The 17,898-nt window shown below is 41.8% G+C and overlaps 1 protein-coding gene across 3 annotated transcripts in view; it reads left to right on the top strand.

Moving 5' to 3' along the window:
• CCS (copper chaperone for superoxide dismutase) overlaps window positions 1-17,590 on the top strand; it is a 125,864-nt gene extending 108,274 nt beyond the window's left edge. For all 3 annotated transcript variants that reach the window (XM_053719974.1, XM_053719977.1, XM_053719976.1), the window contains exon 8: window positions 7,805-17,590. In XM_053719974.1, the coding sequence (XP_053575949.1) occupies window positions 7,805-7,958 (154 nt within the window). In that variant the 3' untranslated portion in view covers window positions 7,959-17,590. The remainder of the gene's footprint in view (window positions 1-7,804) is intronic.
• The last annotated feature ends 308 nt before the right edge of the window (window positions 17,591-17,898 follow it).

Below are 17,898 nucleotides of genomic sequence, written 5' to 3'. Positions count from 1 at the left end.
CTTGGGTTCGAGATGTTCAGGATCCCTGGGCAACAGCAGGTTGTGTCTCAGCGATACAATTTGGAGTTCAAAAGTTTTCCTCCCAAAGGCAGTTTTTCTGCTTTTAGGATTATCCATAGATCAGTCATTCTTACACTGCGTAGGAGGCCTCTCAGACCTGGGAGTCTAAACAAATTTCTAAGTGTACCGTCCTTCTAGATGGAAACTATTAGTTCCATTTTTCCCTTGATCCAAGAGGGTCAGTTTATGACGCCCTATCTGGACTACATTCTAGTGCAGGCGCCATCCTTACAGTGAGTAAGATTTCTTTGTCCCATACACAAGGGTATCTCTCTGGGAATCATAATGGATTGCATATCAATGAAGATTTTTCTGACAGGATGTCAGGAGATCGGAGATTATCAATACTTGTCTAGTCATTCAGTCTACTCCTCGGCCTTCAATGGCTCGGTGCACAGAGGTAATCGGGCTAATGGTGGTAATGGACCTCATCCCGTTTGGATCGGAGATTATACAGATTTGTCTCCTCAAGTACTACTGGAGCCGGAGACAAAGGATTCTCTTCTATGGTGGTTGTCTCTGGATCATCTCTTCTGGGAATCCTGCTTTCGCAGGCCATCTTGGGTGATTGGGACAACAGACGCCAGCCTTCTAGGGTGGGGAGGAGCCTGGGGCTCCCTAAGTGCTCAGGGGGTTTGGACTCAACCAGAGTCTGTTCTTCCTTTAAACATTCTGGAGCTGAGAGCGATCTACAGTGTTCTTCTGGCATGGCCTCAGTTAGCCTTGATAAACAAAATAGAACACAATTGTAACTGACCATAAAAACCCAGATGACCGGAATAAAACAAATCTTTAAAGACTTTTATACCTATGCATAAGGAATAGAGTGTATATACCTCAACCTAGCAGCTGTAGAAGGTGGACAGGTGTAATCCTGCACCTCACACATTTGCATTTGTTTTATTCCGGTCATCTGGGTTTTTATGGTCAGTTACAATTGTGTTCTATTTTGTTTATCTTTAGCCTATTGGTGGAGCCGCTGGCCAGGCTCCAGTAACTGACCATTACCGCAGAACTAACTCCACATGCTTTTGCAAAAGATTTACTATTGTGAACATTGACTGTACCTATATTGTACTAAGTCTATTGAACAGTATACATTTAAAAATGGAGGGGGAATCTGAATTAACAGAAATACCGTTTTCATTGCGCACAGCCATGCAGAGAGATGCAGGAATCTGGGACTGCAATAAGATCTTTTCCACAGACAAGAGGGACTACAGCCTAATAGCACTATTTGGAGAGCTGGAATTCTTTTTAGTTAAAGAGGATAAACTCAAATGGGATATAAGGACACTAAAGAAATACCATGAGTTGGGTATTCTACCAAGGGGCTTAAGGCTCAACAAGTTCCCCACCTTTGTAACAGAAGATAAAACATTTATAGAACTATGGAATGGACATCTGACTGAATGCTCTCTAAAACTCATTTTTGGATCTAAGTCAGAAGATTAAAACAATTCAAGAGGAACTTAATAAGCGAAGCAGAGAACCCTATTTTTCCAAATTTGATAAGACCTTACAGGAGGTAGTGGCACAAGCAAAAAAACTACTTCTGGAAATCAAACATAAAAAGTATGTGAGGGATCAGTTGGACTATGATCAAAATAAGGTGTATGTCTGTAACCGCAAGGAGAGGTTTGCGGTAAGAAAAGAACAGAATGAACACCCTCATTCACATCGACAAAGGGGTGGTAACAGACATAGAAGGAACAGAGGGAGGAGGGTGAACTTCAATGAAAGTGAAGGGGAATCCCACGATGAGGGATCAGGATCTGGTGGCGATGAACAAGGTTTGAGTGGACAAGCGCCCCAGTCATATGACTATAGGGGAGTACCTGATCAAATGGTCAGACCTAAAGAAGGACCCGGAAGATTACCTCCCATCCTCAAGAACCCCTCACATGATAACTATAGATCATCAAACTACAAGAGAGGAAGTTGATCAAAGAGGTTCTCACTATGATAATGAAAGGGCCCAGATGGAACAGGTTTTTCGGCTTCCCCCAAAAACATCAGAAGGGGGGGAGGAGGAAACCCAAATTACCAATTCCAAACGAAAGAGAAGAAGGGTTATCAACAACAACAGCATCGGTACCCCCTCAGGAGAGGCAGAGGGGAGAGGAAGTTACCGGGAGGAAATGTAATTAATCTATCAGACTATGAACTGACTGAAGCAGAATTGGAAGTATTGAGTCTTGGCCTTACTTTTGTGCCTACTAGTGATTTCAATCTATTTAGAACTCTATTAGATGTAAATGGACTCATACGAAAATTGACAGTGAAAAAGCATTTTGAAATGATTAATAAAAATATAACAAATGAGAGACATGATGCCATTATAGTAGATCCAGGGCAAGAGTCCAACCAGGCTACAAATGGTAGTACAGAATTAGACTTTCAAGAGTACTGTGATGTACGTGTACTAGAGTCTTTGCAGGAACCTACCCTTGGTGAAGGGACAGGAGTACCAAAAAAACCTCATCTAAAAACCAAGTCACGCTTCTACCCAGTGCAAAGCAGGGGACCACAACTGGAGAAATTCCAGAAAAGGGTGGAGGATGATCTAATCAGATTACAATATACAACCAGGAGGGGCAAGAATCAGAATATCAGCATAGCACAGAAAGCAGCGATAAAAAACCTCCAAGACAATGAGGCCTTAGTAATAAGAGCTGCGGATAAGGGTGGTGCCATTGTTGTGCTAAATAAGAAAGACTTTTTAGATGAGGCACTTAGGCAACTTAGGAACCCTGATGATTATGCTCAATTGAGAGGTGACCCAACCGCATTGTTCAGGAGACAGTTGGCCTCCCTTGTAGACGATGGAACGGACTTGGGCTTTATTGATGTAGATACCAAAAACTATCTGTTGGTTAACAATCCGACTATACCCACGTTCAATCATCTTCCTAAAGTCCATAAGTCCCTAATGGAGGTACAGGGGAGGCCAATTGTTAGCGGGATAGGGTCACTCCTTGAGCATTTATCTGAATGGTTGGATTGTATTCTGCAGCCCCTTGTGGGTAAATTGTGGAGTTACATTGCGGACACTAAACATGTCCTAAACTTGCTGGGTAATTTGATGTGGCAGCAAGATTTTGTGTGGCTTACAGTGGACGTTAGATCGCTGTACTCCACGATACCGCATGAAAAGGGCCTTGAGGCTATTCGCTATTTCCTCAATGAAGAGTTTGGTGAGGACATGCGGTTTGTGGATTACGTGATCGAAGCCACGAGGTTTCTCCTGACACACAATTATTTTGAATTTGAGGGGGAATTCTACCTCCAGAGGCGTGGGACGGCTATGGGGGCCAAGTTTGCCCCCTCCTACGCTAACCTGTTTATGGGGTGGTGGGAGCTCTCCCACGTCTTTGGAGGTAGAAACCCTTTTAGGAGAAACATTGTGTGGTACAGACGGTTCATAGATGACCTCCTCATTATTTGGAGGGGGTCCACATCTGAAATGGAACAATTTGTAGAGCTTCTCAACAACAATGAAGTTGGGATTAGCTTTACATCGGAGTCACACAGGAATGAAATCAATTTCCTTGATCTCAAACTTTTGGGTACTCCGAATGAACCGGTGGAAACAAAGGTCTTCCGCAAACCCATCTCTGGAAACTCTCTCCTCCATGCTACAAGCAGCCACCCGCGAAGGGTTTTTGATGGTGTGGCGAAGGGCCAGTTCATTCGCCTGAAACGTAACTGCAGTTCGAAAGAGGAATATGAAACCCAGGCTAATGATTTGGCTGGTAGACTGGAGGAGAGAGGTTACAAGAGATCAACCATTTTGAAAGCAAGAAGAAAGGTGAAGTTCCTAGATAGAAAACAGCTGCTGCAAGAGAAAAGGTCCCAAGGACAGATGAGGTCTCAAGACAACCAGGTTGTCTTCATCACGGAATACTCACAACAGTACCCACAAATCTGTAGCATAATCCGGCAACATCTCCCCCTTTTAATGGCGGATGATGGACTAGTCAAGGCAGTGGGAGAAGGTGTGAGGTTTGCTTACAAAAGAGGCAGAACAGTCGGGAATATGGTAGCACCAACAAGATTGAAAAAGGGCACTAAGAATACGTCATCATGGTTGCAATTTAATGGCATGTTTCGTTGCAACTATCAGGCCTGCACAGCATGTGCCAAGGTACAGATAGGTGACAGCTTCGAGTGTCTTGCCACAGGGGATAGGTACCCAATTAAGCTTTGTCTCAACTGTAGGTCAACCTATATTATCTATGTCATCTCCTGCAACCAGTGTGCAGTCCAATATGTAGGCCTTAGCACAAGAGAGGCCAGGGTAAGGATCAGGGAGCACCTAGCGGATATCAGGGCAGGAGTACTAACCACACCTTTGATAAATCATTTTTCGCAATTACACAACAAAGATACCAGTAGCTTTAAATGGAACATCATAGAAAAGGTATTACCTATGAAGAGAGGTGAAGATAGAACCAGGAAATTAGGAGAGAGGGAGGCCTACTGGATATTCATACTCAAGACTAGAGTTCCAGTAGGCCTCAACTCTGAATTTGACCTGATCAATTTTTGGTAGATTACAACCATGGGTTCCCTTTTAAGGGCATTACCCTGAGAAAGTAAACCCTCTTAGCTATCTCCCCATAGGCTTTAATTAGTTTAGCTATCAACAGAAATCCAAAGAGAGAAGTAATGTAAGTAAAGAAATAAACACTCCACTCTGGGTGGTGTTACACGTAGCAATGGCAGTGCTCTGAGAACCCATTGAATAACTTTGCTTTTATTGTGTAGTGACAGTATGAGGACAATAAGATCTTGACCCTTCTTACATTATACACAGGACTAATGTAATATACAGCAACTAGTGAGATTTTCAGCCTATCGGCAGCCTTTCTCTGATGGGATAAAGAATCTTCCTGTTGAGAGATAGGCAGCACATTATAAAGGTATACATTTCCAGTTCAAATACATTGAAATCAATACACATTCTCTCTGGATTTGAGCATAATAAAGTGGGCAACACAGCAGTCAGTCAGGATTAGTTCCGTATCAACGGACAGATATAATCCCAGGGTCACGGTATGATAAGTATAAACAGAACTATATAGTTGGTTTGCAATAAACTCTAAGGTGACGTAGGATTTGAGAGCTGCTTTACATACTCAGAAAGTGACAGCTGCATAAATCAACAAATGTACTCCTGTTTATATTAATTCATTTAGAACTGCAGACGTGAGCAGTATACAGTTACACAGTATTGAGTCACATACTGACAGCTTTTGATTGGCTGGCGCGCTAGAGGGTGTGTATTACCTAGCGAATTCCGGCATGGGAAGCTGCCAGTATCCCTATTGGTGCATTCACAGGAAGGTGTGCGCATCTCAACCAATAGGGAACCAAGGGAGGTTTTTTAACTTGGAAAGTGAATTTTGTTTTTTATATGGCTAAGATTACGGCGTGGGAGCCGAAACATGTTAGCCCATTCTACTCCTATAACCACCCTTTAAGATTTTACCCCTAGGACGATGGTCCTTTTGTTTGTCTATTTTCAATAAATAAATTGTGTTTTTATACCCTCCATAGACACCCGGTGCTCCATTTTTCTTATATTTTTGTACACTCAGTTAGCCTTGGTCCAGTTTATCAGATTCCAGTCAATCAAAATAATTCAGTGGGCGGAGGCACAGTCTTGCTGCCTGTTGGCGAGCCACATCCCAGGGGTGGAACAGTTGGTAGGCGGAACGCCTGAGCAGGCAGTCCTTTCATCCAGGGGAGTGGGAACTACATCCGGAAGTGTTCTCTAGCCTTTTCCTCTGTTTGCTTTTCTTCCTCGGGCCATTGCTCGAATCAAGCAGGAGAGGGTTTTCGGTGATCCTCATAGCACCGACTTCGCCTTGTAGGATTTGGTATGCATATCTGGTGGACATGTCATCTCTGCCACCTTGGAGACTTACGTTGTGGAAGGACCTTCTAATTCAAGGGCCCATCCTTTACCCATATCTGGTTTATCTGAATCTGACTGCTTGGAGATTGAACACTTATTATTATCCAAGCAGGGTTTTTCTGACTTGGTCTTTGTGACCATGTTTCAGTCTCAAAGCCTGTTACTAGTCAAATTTATCATACAATATGGCGTAAATATTTCTATTAGTGTGAATCCATGGGCTACTCATGGAGTAGATAGGATTCCTAGAATTTTGTCTTTTCTCCAAGAGGGTTTGGAGGAAGGTTATCATCCAGTTCCCTAACGAGTAAAAACTCTGTTTTTCTCTATTTTGTTACTCAGACGTTTAGTAGATGTCCCAGATGTACAATCTTTTTGTCAGGCCTTGGTTAGGATCAGGCCTGTGTTCATACCAGTTATTCCTCCATGGAGTCTGAATTTAGTTTTCAGAGTTCTTCAAGGGGCTCCGTTTGAGCCTATTCTTTCCTTTAGATATTGAGTTGTTATCTTGGAAAGTTTTATTTCTTGTTGCTTTTTCTTCTGCTCGGAGAGTGTCTGAGTTCTCGGCTTTTCAGTATGAGTCTCCTTATCTTATTTTATTTTCATCCAGATGAGGTAGTTTAGGTACTAAATTAGGATTTCTTCCTAAGGTTGCTTCTGATCGGTACGTTAATCAAGAGATTGTTGTTCTTTTCTTATGTCCTAATCCTTTTTCTCAGAAGGAAAGACTTCTGCTCAATTTGGACGTGGTCCATGCTTTAAAGTTTTACCTGCAGGCGACTAAGGACTTTTCGTCAGTCTTCTTCTTTGTGGTTTTCTCAGGAAAACACAAGGGACAGAAAACTATGGCTACTTCTCTTTCTTTTTGGCTGAAGAGTATCTTACGTTTGGCATATGAATCTGCTGGACAGCAGCCTTCAGAGAGAGTTACGGCTCTTTCCATGAGGGATGTTGCTTACTCATAGGCGTTCAAACATGAAGCTTCTGTGGAACAGATTTGCAAGGCTGAAACTTGGTCCTCTCTTCACAATTTTCAAAGTTTTATAAGTTTGACTTTTGTCTCGGCTGAGGCCGCCTTTGGGAGAAAGGTTCTTCTAGCAGTGGTGCCTTCCGTTTAGGTTCCCTGTCTTGTCTCTCCCGTATCATCTGTGTATTGGGTATTGAATCCCATTAGTAATTAAGATGATCCGTGGACTCATTGTGTCTTAAAAAAGAAAAGAAAATTTATGCTTACCTGATAAATGTATTTCTTTTTTGACACGATGAGTCCACGGCCCGCCCTGTTCTTTTAGACAGGTTGTGGGTTCTTGTAAACTTCAGACACCTCTGCACCTTGGCTTTTCCTTTCTCTTCCTAACTTTGGTCGAATGACTGGAGTGGGAGGGAAGGGAGGAGCTATGTAACAGCTCTGCTGTGGTGCTCTTTGCCTCCTCCTGCTGACCAGGAGGTGAATATCCCATTAGTAATTAAGATGATCCGTGGACTCATCGTGTCAAAAAAGAAATACATTTATCAGGTAAGCATAAATTTTCTTTTTTTTTCTTAATTGTTTACTTTGGAACTTTGTTCCAATGTAGACAATTAAGTGCGGACGGGAAGGGGTTAACATACACATTTCCTACTTCCTTTTCTGTTCTATGTTCTCTATAATATCTATTAATTTTATATATTTAAATTCTGCCTTTATCTTTTTTCTTTACATTTCTTCTGCCACTTTTTCTCTACATTCTATGCCTCTCTGGCAATTACTGGGCTTATATTTTTCCTATCTCCCTTTTCCCATATTCTTTAAATGCTTTCCCCCCTTATCTCCCATTGCAGGTTAGCGTGTGGAATCATTGCTCGTTCTGCTGGCCTTTTCGAAAACGCAAAACAGATTTGCTCCTGCGATGGGGTGACTATTTGGGAGGAACGAGACTATCCGATCGCCGGGCCTGAACGAAAAAAAATCCATAGTCCGCCTGCTAATCTTTAATAAATACATTTCCAAAACTTTTACAGCCACTCGCATATCATAAATCTGCATTCTATCTCCTGTGCTTTAACTAACGTACCAATGAAAAAAAAGTTTTAAATTGCTGGAATAATTTACAATTTTGCCTGTATGTCAGCTTTTTTTTTTTTTCAAAGGTATAAGAGTATACCCCAGCGCCATCTTTTTTTTTTTTTTTTTGTCATACAGTCGGCAGCATTTTCAATTCTTGTAGAAAGTCAAGCCACATTAGGTGCAACAGAGATACAGATCGAAAAATTAAAACAATAGTTAATTAGACCAGAAATTTGTGGCCTAAATATATGCTTATTTTAGGCAATGACAGAATAGAGGACCTTACTAACACGCAGTTTATACATTGGTATTTGAGACTCGGAGATATGCTTTAAAGGGATATGAATTGCTTTTTCCTTCCATAAGGCAGGGAGAGTCCACAACTTCATTGCTTACTGTTGGGAACCCATCCAGACTGTCGCCTAACAGCTCCTGAGCAATCAGTGTTGATGAGTTTCACTGCTTGTTGCTACACACTCAAGTCCATGTGAGAGGCGTCGCTGCAAGACTGTCACACTTGAGAGGCTGTGCCTGTTCCACAGCATGGATCTTGGAGGGTAAGACTGTTTTATATATACACTTTTGCTATACAGGGTCACAGTATGGCTCCTTTATGCCTTGATAGGATCAAGGGTTAATATCTCCTTCAGGGAGATTATTTGAACAGCAAGAGGTTATTTATAACTGCTTTTATGTGTGAGTTTTTTAGGCTCATAGACTGTGTGCTTTTGGCTTGGAACAAACAGGTTTCACTTTCGTTTTGGTGTGTTGCGCAGCTCATAATAGCTTGGCGCCTTTTTCATAGCAGGGTAAGTCCTGTCCTACGCACTATGTGACCGGGTGCAGTCTTTTTGTTTTTCCTACGATCTTGCTGCGTACTTTGCTTCAAGCGTTTTCTCTGTTAGCTGTCTGGGTCTAGGAGGTGGTGAGTGCCCCAGGCATTGGGATTATAAAGGTGGCATTTATTTTGAGTAAAGTGTTTACTTTTTGTCTGTCCTTCTGTGACTATATCCATAGCTATGGAGGACTCTGATACCACATTAAAAGGTTTCGCTCCTTCTGTACTGATTAATAATTCCTGTTTATATTGTGAGGAGGCCGTGGTTTGCCCGCCTGCTCAATTTTGTTTCATTTACCTAAGCAATATTTTAAAGTCTAAGAAGGGAGACAAGCCTGCTAATACTCATAGCGCTGTTAGCCCCTCTGAGATGTCTACCTCTCAGGAATCTGGGTCCCGAGAGATTGCTACCTTTTCTACCCTACCCGCTCCACATGCAGGTTCCCGCGGCTCAACTAATCCTCCATCTGGAGGGGGCTTTTTTCCTGCAGACTTTACCGCGCAGTTACAGTCGGCGGTGTCTGCAGCTCTGAATGCCTTACCTCGCTCTTACAAACGCAAGCAAAATGTTAAACATAGTTCTCCTGACCTAGAGTCATCTAAATATTTGTCGGATTTAGCTACTATGTCCCAGCTATCGGAGGATGAGTTAACCTATGTATCTTCAGAGAGTGAACTTTCTGAGTCAGAGACTTCAATTTCTAAACCTCCTTCAGCGGAGGAACCCTTCTTTTAGATTTAGAATTGAGTATCTGCATTTTTTATTAAAGGATTAAAAAAGGTTCAAGGTTCTGTCTATGCTAGAGGTTCCAGAGGCTACACTCCCTGAGGAACCTAAGATCCCTAAATTAGACAGGGTTTATGAAGACAGGATGGTCCCTCTGACTTTTCCTGTGCTAGTTAAGATGGTGAACATTATTAGTAACGAATGGGAATGAATAGGAACTTCTTTTTCCCCCTCGTCTACTTTTAAAAAATTATTCCCGGTCCCTGACTCTCAATTAGACTTATGGGGTTACATCCCTAAGGTGGATGGCGCTATTTCTACGCTGGCTAAGCGTACTACCATGCCTATGGATAATAAAATGGAAAACTTTCTGAGGAAGATGTTTCAACATACAGGGTTTTTATTTCAACCGGCGGCAGCTGTAGCCACAGTTGCTGGAGCAGCTACCTACTGGTGCGACACTCTGTCGGAGCTCATTGAGGTGGAGACTCCCCTTGAGGATATTCAGGAGAGAATTAAGGCTCTGAGAATTGCTAACTCCTTCATCTGTGATGCGAATATGCAGATTATTTGCATAAATGCAAAGGCTTCTGGCTTTGCGGTCCTAGCCCACCGGGCTCTCTGGTTGAAGTCTTGGTCTGTGGATATGACTTCTAAATCCAGACTCCTTTCTCTTACTTTCAAGGGGACGATTTTATTCGGTCCAGGGCTGGACTCCATTATTTCTACGGTTACCGGAGGGAAGGGTGCTTTCCTACTGCAGGACAAGAAAAATTAGCCTAAGGGACGGCAATTGTCTAATTTTCGTTCCTTTCGTCCTGACAAATCACGACGACAGCAATCCTCCTCCAAGTCCGAGCAGCCCAAGACTACTTGGAACAGACTAAGAAGCCCGCTGAGAATAAATCGGCATGAAAGGGCGGCCCCCGATCCGGGATTGGATCGAGTAGGGGGCAGACTGTCTTGCTTTTAGACGCTTGGTTCCAGGATGTACAGGATCCTTGGGTCCTGGAGGTTGTATCTCAGGGATACCGGATAGGATTTAAGTATCATCCGCCCAGGTGCAGGTTCCTTCTCTCTAGTCTGTCTACAAGACCAGAAAAGAGGGCTGCCTTCTTAGGTTGCGTACGGGATCTCTCCTCTCTAGGAGTAATTGTCCTGGTACCTACAGTAGAAAGAGTATTGGGGTTTAATTCAAACCTTTTCGTGGTTCCAAAGAAGGAGGGAACTTTTTATCCAATTCTGGACCTAAAGTGCCTAAACAAGTTTCTGAGTGTTCCCTCTTTCAAGATGGAGACAATACGGTCAATCCTTCCTCTGGTTCAGGAAGGACAGTTTATGATCACAATACTCCAAGTACAAGGGTGAATTTCCTGGGGACAATAATAAACTCCAGATCCATGAGAATATTCCTCACAGATCAGAGACGTTGCAAGCTAACTTCTGCATGTCTTGCCCTCCAGGCCTCTCGGTGACTCAGTGTATGGAGGCGATTGGACTCATGGTGTCCTGTATGGACATCATTCCTTTTGCTAGATTCCATCTCAGACCCTTACAAATTTGCATACTGAGACAATGGAATGGCGAACATTCAGATCTGTCTCAACAGATCGTGCTGGACAACCTGTGTAGAGACTCGCTCTCTTGGTGGCTCTGTCCAGATCATCTGTCTCAAGGCACGTACTTCTTGAGATCGTCCTGGGAGATTGTGACCGAGGCGGACGCAAGCCTTTCCAGCTGGGGAGCCGTTTGGGGTGCCAAGAAGGCACAAGGGCTGTGGATGCCTTGAAGGCTTGGCCCCTTCTGGGTTTGTCCCAGTTTATCAGATTCCAATCAGACAATATAACCTTGGTTGCCTACATCAACCACCAGGGGGAAACGAGAAGTATCTCAGATACTAGAGTGGGCGGAGAGACTCGCCCTCTTGGTGGCTCTGTCCAGATCATCTGTCTCAAGGCACGTGCTTTTTGAGATCGTCCTGGGAGATTGTGACTACGGAACGCAAGCCTTTCCAGCTGGGGAGCCGTTTGGGCTGCCAAGAAGGCACAAGGGCTGTGAACTCAGGAGGAGCCTTCTCTTCCAATCAATATATTGGAACTCTGGGCAATCTTCAATGCCTTGAAGGCTTGGCCCCTTCTGGGTTTGTTCCAGTTTATCAGATTCCAATCAGACAATATAACCTTGGTTGCCTACATCAACCACCAGGGGGAAACGAGAAGTATCTCAGATACTAGAGTGGGCGGAGACTTACAGATGTACACTGTCAGCGATCCACATTCCGGGTGTGGACAACTGGGAAGCGGACTTCCTCAGCAGGCAATCCTTTCACCCAGGGGAATGGTCTCTCCACCCTGAGGTTTTTGCAGAAATATGCGAGTGGGGGACGCCGGAGATGGACCTCATGGCATTCCACCTCAATACCAAGCTACCCAGGTACGGGTCAAGGGATCCCCAGGCGGAACTAATAGATGCCCTATCAGTACCATGGAGGTTAACACTTGTATATCTTTTTCCTCCATTACCGCTTCTCTCTCATTTGGTGGCTCGCATCAAGCAGGAGAGAGCATTAGTCATTGTGATTTCTCTGTCGTGGCCGCGAAGGACGTGGTTTGTGGATCTGGTGGGGATGTCCTCATCTTCTCAGTGGAGGTTACCTTGTCGCAGAGATCTGCTGATACCGGGTCCCTTTGTTCATCAAATTCTAGATTCTCTGAGGCTGACTGCGTGGAGATTGAATGCTTAAGCTTAGCCAAGAGAGGGTTTTCTGAGAGTGTTATCAACACTCTGGTTCAAGCTCGTAAACCAGTTACTCGTCGTATCTACCATAAAGTGTGGAGGACTTGTACTGGTGTGAAGAGCGTGGCTTTCCCTGGCATAAGGTTAAGGTTACCAGAATTTTATATTTTCTCCAGAATGGACTGGAGAAGGGTTTATCTGCTAGTTCCCTGAAGGGACAGATATTAGCCCCGTCGGTGTTACTGCACAAGAGATTGGCTGAGCCTCTGGATGTGCAGTTCTTTGTTAAGGCTCTGGCTAGGATCAGACCCATGTTTAGATCTGAGGCTCCGCCTTGGAGGCTAAATCTTGTTCTTAGTGTTTTGCAGCAGGCCCCGTTTGAGCCTATGCATACTGTTGACATTAAATTGTTTTCTTGGAAAGTTCTTTTTTTGTTGGCTATTGCCTCTGCGCACAGAGTTTCTGAGATTTCTGCTTTGCAATGTGACCCCCCCTTATCTGGTTTTTCATGCTGATAAGGCGGTTTTACGCACTAAACTAGGGTTCCTCCCTAAGATGGTGTCGAATTGTAACATTAATCAAGAGATTGTTGTTCCTTCCTTGTGTCCTAATCCTCCTTCAGCGAAGGAACGTTTGCTTCACAATCTAGATGTGGTTCATGCCTTGAAGTTCTATCTTCAGGCTACTAAGGAATTCAGACAATCTTCCTCTTTGTCATCTATACAGGGAAGCGAAAGGGGCAGAAGGCTACTACGACTTCCCTATCTTTCTGGTTGAGGAGTGTCATCCGCTTAGCTTATGAGACAGTGGGACGACAGCCTCTTGAGATAACGGCTCATTCCACTAGAGCAGTGGCTTCCTCTTGGGCCTTTAAGAACGAGGCCTCTATGGATCAGATTTGTAAGGCGGCTACCTGGTCCTCCTTACATACTTTTTCTAAATTTTACAAGTTTGATGTTTTTGCTTCGGCTGAAGCAGATTTCGGGAGAAAAGTTTTGCAGGCTGTGGTGCCCTCAGAATAGGGTTCGTCTCTTTTTTTCTGTACCCTCCCGTTATTCATTCAATGTCCTCTGGAGTTGGGTATTATTTTCCCAACAGTAAGGAATGAAGTCGTGGACTCTCCCTGCCTTATGGAAGGAAAAAAATAATTTATGATTACCAGATAAATTCCTTTCCTTCCTGGCAGGGAGAGTCCACGAACCCGCCTGTAATTTATGTTTTGATGAGCGTCTCCCTTTTTATATTATTTCTTCTGGCACCTTTTCTCCTACTTTTCCTTGTTCCCTCAGCAAAATGACTGGGGGCTAGGGGAAGTGGGAGGGATATTTAAACCTCCTCCTGGTGGCCAGGTGTAGTATTTCCCAACAGTAAGGAATGAAGTTGTGGACTCTCCCTGCCAGGAAAGAAAGGAATTTATCTGGTAAGCATAAATTATGTTTTCCCCCCATGATTCAGATTGAACATACTAATTTATATAATGTTCTTATTTACTTCTATTATCATTTTACTTTGTTCTTTTTGTATCATTTGTTGAAAAGCAGGGACGTAAGCTCGGGCACACTATATGGTAGCAGTTTTGCAAGAGTATGATTTCCTGCCATATAGTGCTCCAGAGACCTACCTAGGTATCTCTTCAACACAGAATATCATGGGAACACAACAAATTTGATAATAGAAGTAAATTGTATACTTTGTTGGGGTTTCGTATCCCTTTAAAGTCATTTCAGCCAAGTACTTAAAGGGATGGAATGGTGAAAACTAAATCCTGCCTTTCAATGTGAAATATAAACTTCCATTAGCTAAGTGTTGTTAGTGGTTTTCTGCAGCATACACACATATGCTGAAGGCCGTGCACTAGAGTTTCTCAGAGAGCTGGCTGTGGTGTGTGTTGCTTATGAAGAAGTCATTTGTGTCATACAAACCCCTGCTGACTCTCTGACGAGGTGTAGTGTCTGAATACTGGTGCACGGCCTTGCAGGATATGTGCATATACCGCAGGAAAAACGTAATAACTTTTACTAGAAGTTATTTTGCTAATGAAAGTATAATGTAAAAATGTTTAGATTTCAAATTGAAATGCACCTGTGCACATTTAATTTTTTACCTTGTTATCCCTTTAAAGCGACGTATCCCCACCATTAAAAATAAAACAAAAACAATTATCAACAAAAATCTCCTTACATTTTCCCAAAGGAATGTGTTCTACTCCTTAGTTATCTACAGTCTATAGAGACTTTCTATAGTTTATTTTTGATTGGTCGATTAAATCAAACCTATACGTAGACTTTTTATTTTTGCATAAATTGTGTATATACGAACAAGGAAGAAGCAAAGTTTGCCAAAAATGCACAGTGAAAAATATATTTGTTCTGCTAAATAACACGTAACCGCTATACACATCAATAGAATAAAATATAAATATATTTCTTTCATGTAATTAGCAAGAGTCCATGAGCTAGTGACATATGGGATATACATTCCTACCAGGAGGGGGCAAAGTTTCCCAAACCTCAAAATGCCTATAAATACACCTCTCACCACACCCACAAATCAGTTTTACAAACTTTGCCTCCTATGGAGGTGGTGAAGTAAGTTTGTGCTATATTTCTACGCTTCTCAGCATGCTGAAGCCCGGTTCCTCTCAGAGTGCAGTGAATGACAGAGGGATGTGAAGGGAGTATTACCTATTGAATACAATGGTCATCCTAACGGGGATCTATTTCATAGGTTCTCTGTTATCGGTCGTAGAGATTCATCTCCTACCTCCCTTTTCAGATCGACGATATACTCTTATATACCATTACCTCTACTGATTCTTGTTTCAGTACTGGTTTGGCTATCTACTTTATGTAAATGAGTGTCTTTTGGTAAGTATGTTTTCCTTTGTTAAGACACTCTCAGCTATGGTTTGGCACTTTAAATGTAAAGTTCTAAATATAATGTTTGTACTTATATTTGCCATGATTCAGGTTTATCAGTATATTTCCTTTTTGCAGACTGTCAGTTTCATTTTGGGAAATGCACATATATTTAAAAAAAAAAAATAATAATAATTTTCTTACCTGAAATTTTTCAAATTGACTTTTTTCTAAATTGCGGGCTGTTAGGCTCGCGGGTGCGCAAAATGCTATAATTTATTGCGTCATTCTTGGTGCGAGACTTTTTTGGCGCTAGAATTACGTTTGTTGACGTATTTTCGTCATTTCCGGCATCTTAGTTGGAGCCGAGAATTTTCACGTAGTTGCGTCATCTATGACGCTTGTGTTTGTTGCAGACGTTTTTGGCGCCAAAAAATATTTTGTCAGTTGTGGGCGTCATACTTGGCGCCAGACTTTTTGACATTATTTAAGTCTTCATGTATTTTTGCTTCTGGTTTCCAGAGACTTATTCTGTTTGCATTTTTTCCCATTCCTGAAACTGTCATATAAGGAAATTGATCATTTTGCTTTATATATTATTTTTTCTATTACATATTGCAAGATGTCTCAATCTGATCCTGTTTCAGAATCCACTATTGGAATGCTGCTGCCTGATGTCGGTTCTACCAAAGCTAAGTGCATTTGTTGTAAACTTGTGGTAACTGTTCCTCCAGCTGTAGTTTGTGTTAGTTGTCATGACAAACTTTTACATGCAGAACATATTTCCATTAGTAATAATCCATTACCTGTTATTCCTTCAACATCTAATGCTCAGGATATTCCTGTTAATGTGAGAGAATTTGTTTCTAATTCTATTCAGAAGGCTCTGTCTGTTATACCCCCTTCTAATAAACGTAAAAGGTCTTTTAAAACTTCTCATAAAATTGATGAATTTTTAAATCTTCTTTCCATACTTTTACTAAATTCTACCATTTTGATGTTTTCTCTTCTTCAGAAGCAGTTTTTGGTAGAAAAGTTCTTCAGGCAGCTGTTTGTTTGATTCTTCAGCTTATAATTTGAGTTTTTTTCATTATAAAGATTAAAACTTTTGATTTGGGTTGTGGATTCATTTTTTCAGCGGAATTGGCTGTCTTTATTTTAAAGGCTGTGACACACTGCAAGCGGAGCGGCGCGCAGCGTGTACATGCAGCTGTGCGCACTCAGTGTGTCCTGCCTTTTCATCTCTGAGCACTCTGCTGCGTCAGGTCGCGTAGCTGAGTGCTCAGAGATTAAATAATTGAACTTTAGAAGCGATGCGACGCGGTGCGAAGCAGCTGCATCGCCTCGCGCCGCATCGCTTGCAGTGTGTCACAGCCTTTATCCCTCCCTTTCTAGTGACTCTTGCGTGGAGTTCCACATCTTGGGTATTGCTATCCCATACGTCACTAGCTCATGGACTCTTGCCAATTACATGAAAGAAAACATAATTTATGTAAGAACTTACCTGATAAATTCATTTCTTTCATATTGGCAAGAGTCCATGAGGCCCACCCTTTTTTGTGGTGGTTATGATTTTTTTGTATAAAGCACAATTATTCCAATTCCTTGTTGATGCTTTCGCTCCTTTCTTATCACCCCACTTCTTGGCTATTTGTTAAACTGAATTGTAGGTGTGGTGAGGGGTGTATTTATAGGCATTTTGAGGTTTGGGAAACTTTGCCCCTCCTGGTAGGAATGTATATCCCATACGTAACTAGCTCATGGACTCTTGCCAATATGAAAGAAATGAATTTATCAGGTAAATTGTTACATAAATTATGTTTTGTTCTGCTAAATAACACGTAACCGCTATACACATCAATAGAATAAAATATAAATATATTTGTTCTGCTAAATAACACGTAACCGCTATACACATCAATAGAATAAAATATAAATATATTTGTTCTGCTAAATAACACGTAACCGCTATACACATCAATAGAATAAAATATAAATATATTTGTTCTGCTAAATAACACGTAACCGCTATACACATCAATAGAATAAAATATAAATATATTTGTTCTGCTAAATAACACGTAACCGCTATACACATCAATAGAATAAAATATAAATATATTTGTTCTGCTAAATAACACGTAACCGCTATACACATCAATAGAATAAAATATATTTCTTTGTATAAATCTAAACCATAAAATATAAATATGATCATTTTTTATTGATATATTGATTGAAAGTATGACTGAAAAAATATGCTCTTAAATATAAAGTTATGTGATTAAGAGTTTGATGATTTAAAAATGATATATAGTGTATGTAAATAATCTGCCATAAAATGTGAGTTTCTGTTCTTTATGAAATGATCTAATAAATAAACGTATTTTGCTACAACAAATTCTGCATTTGTGATCAGTGCCCTTGTATACTTGGGATAAAGAGCGCACTGTATGGCATACCTAGGTAGCCTCGGGAGCAGAAATGCACTACTGGGAGCTACCGGCTGATTGGTGGCTTCACATATATGCCTCTTGTCTTTGGCTCACCTGATTTGCTCAGCTAGTTCCCAGTAGTACATTGCGGCTCCTTCAACAATCGATTCCAAGAAAATGAAGCAAATTAGATAATAGAAGTCAATTGGAAAGATTTTTGTCGTTTTTTTGAATTGTATGTTTTATCTGGATCGTGATAGAAAAAGTTTGGGTT

The sequence above is a fragment of the Bombina bombina genome, chromosome 7, assembly GCF_027579735.1.
Source record: "Bombina bombina isolate aBomBom1 chromosome 7, aBomBom1.pri, whole genome shotgun sequence".
Classification (NCBI taxonomy): domain Eukaryota; kingdom Metazoa; phylum Chordata; class Amphibia; order Anura; family Bombinatoridae; genus Bombina; species Bombina bombina.
Note: the sequence above shows the minus strand (reverse complement) of the source record. Positions and strands in the feature narration are given on the sequence as shown.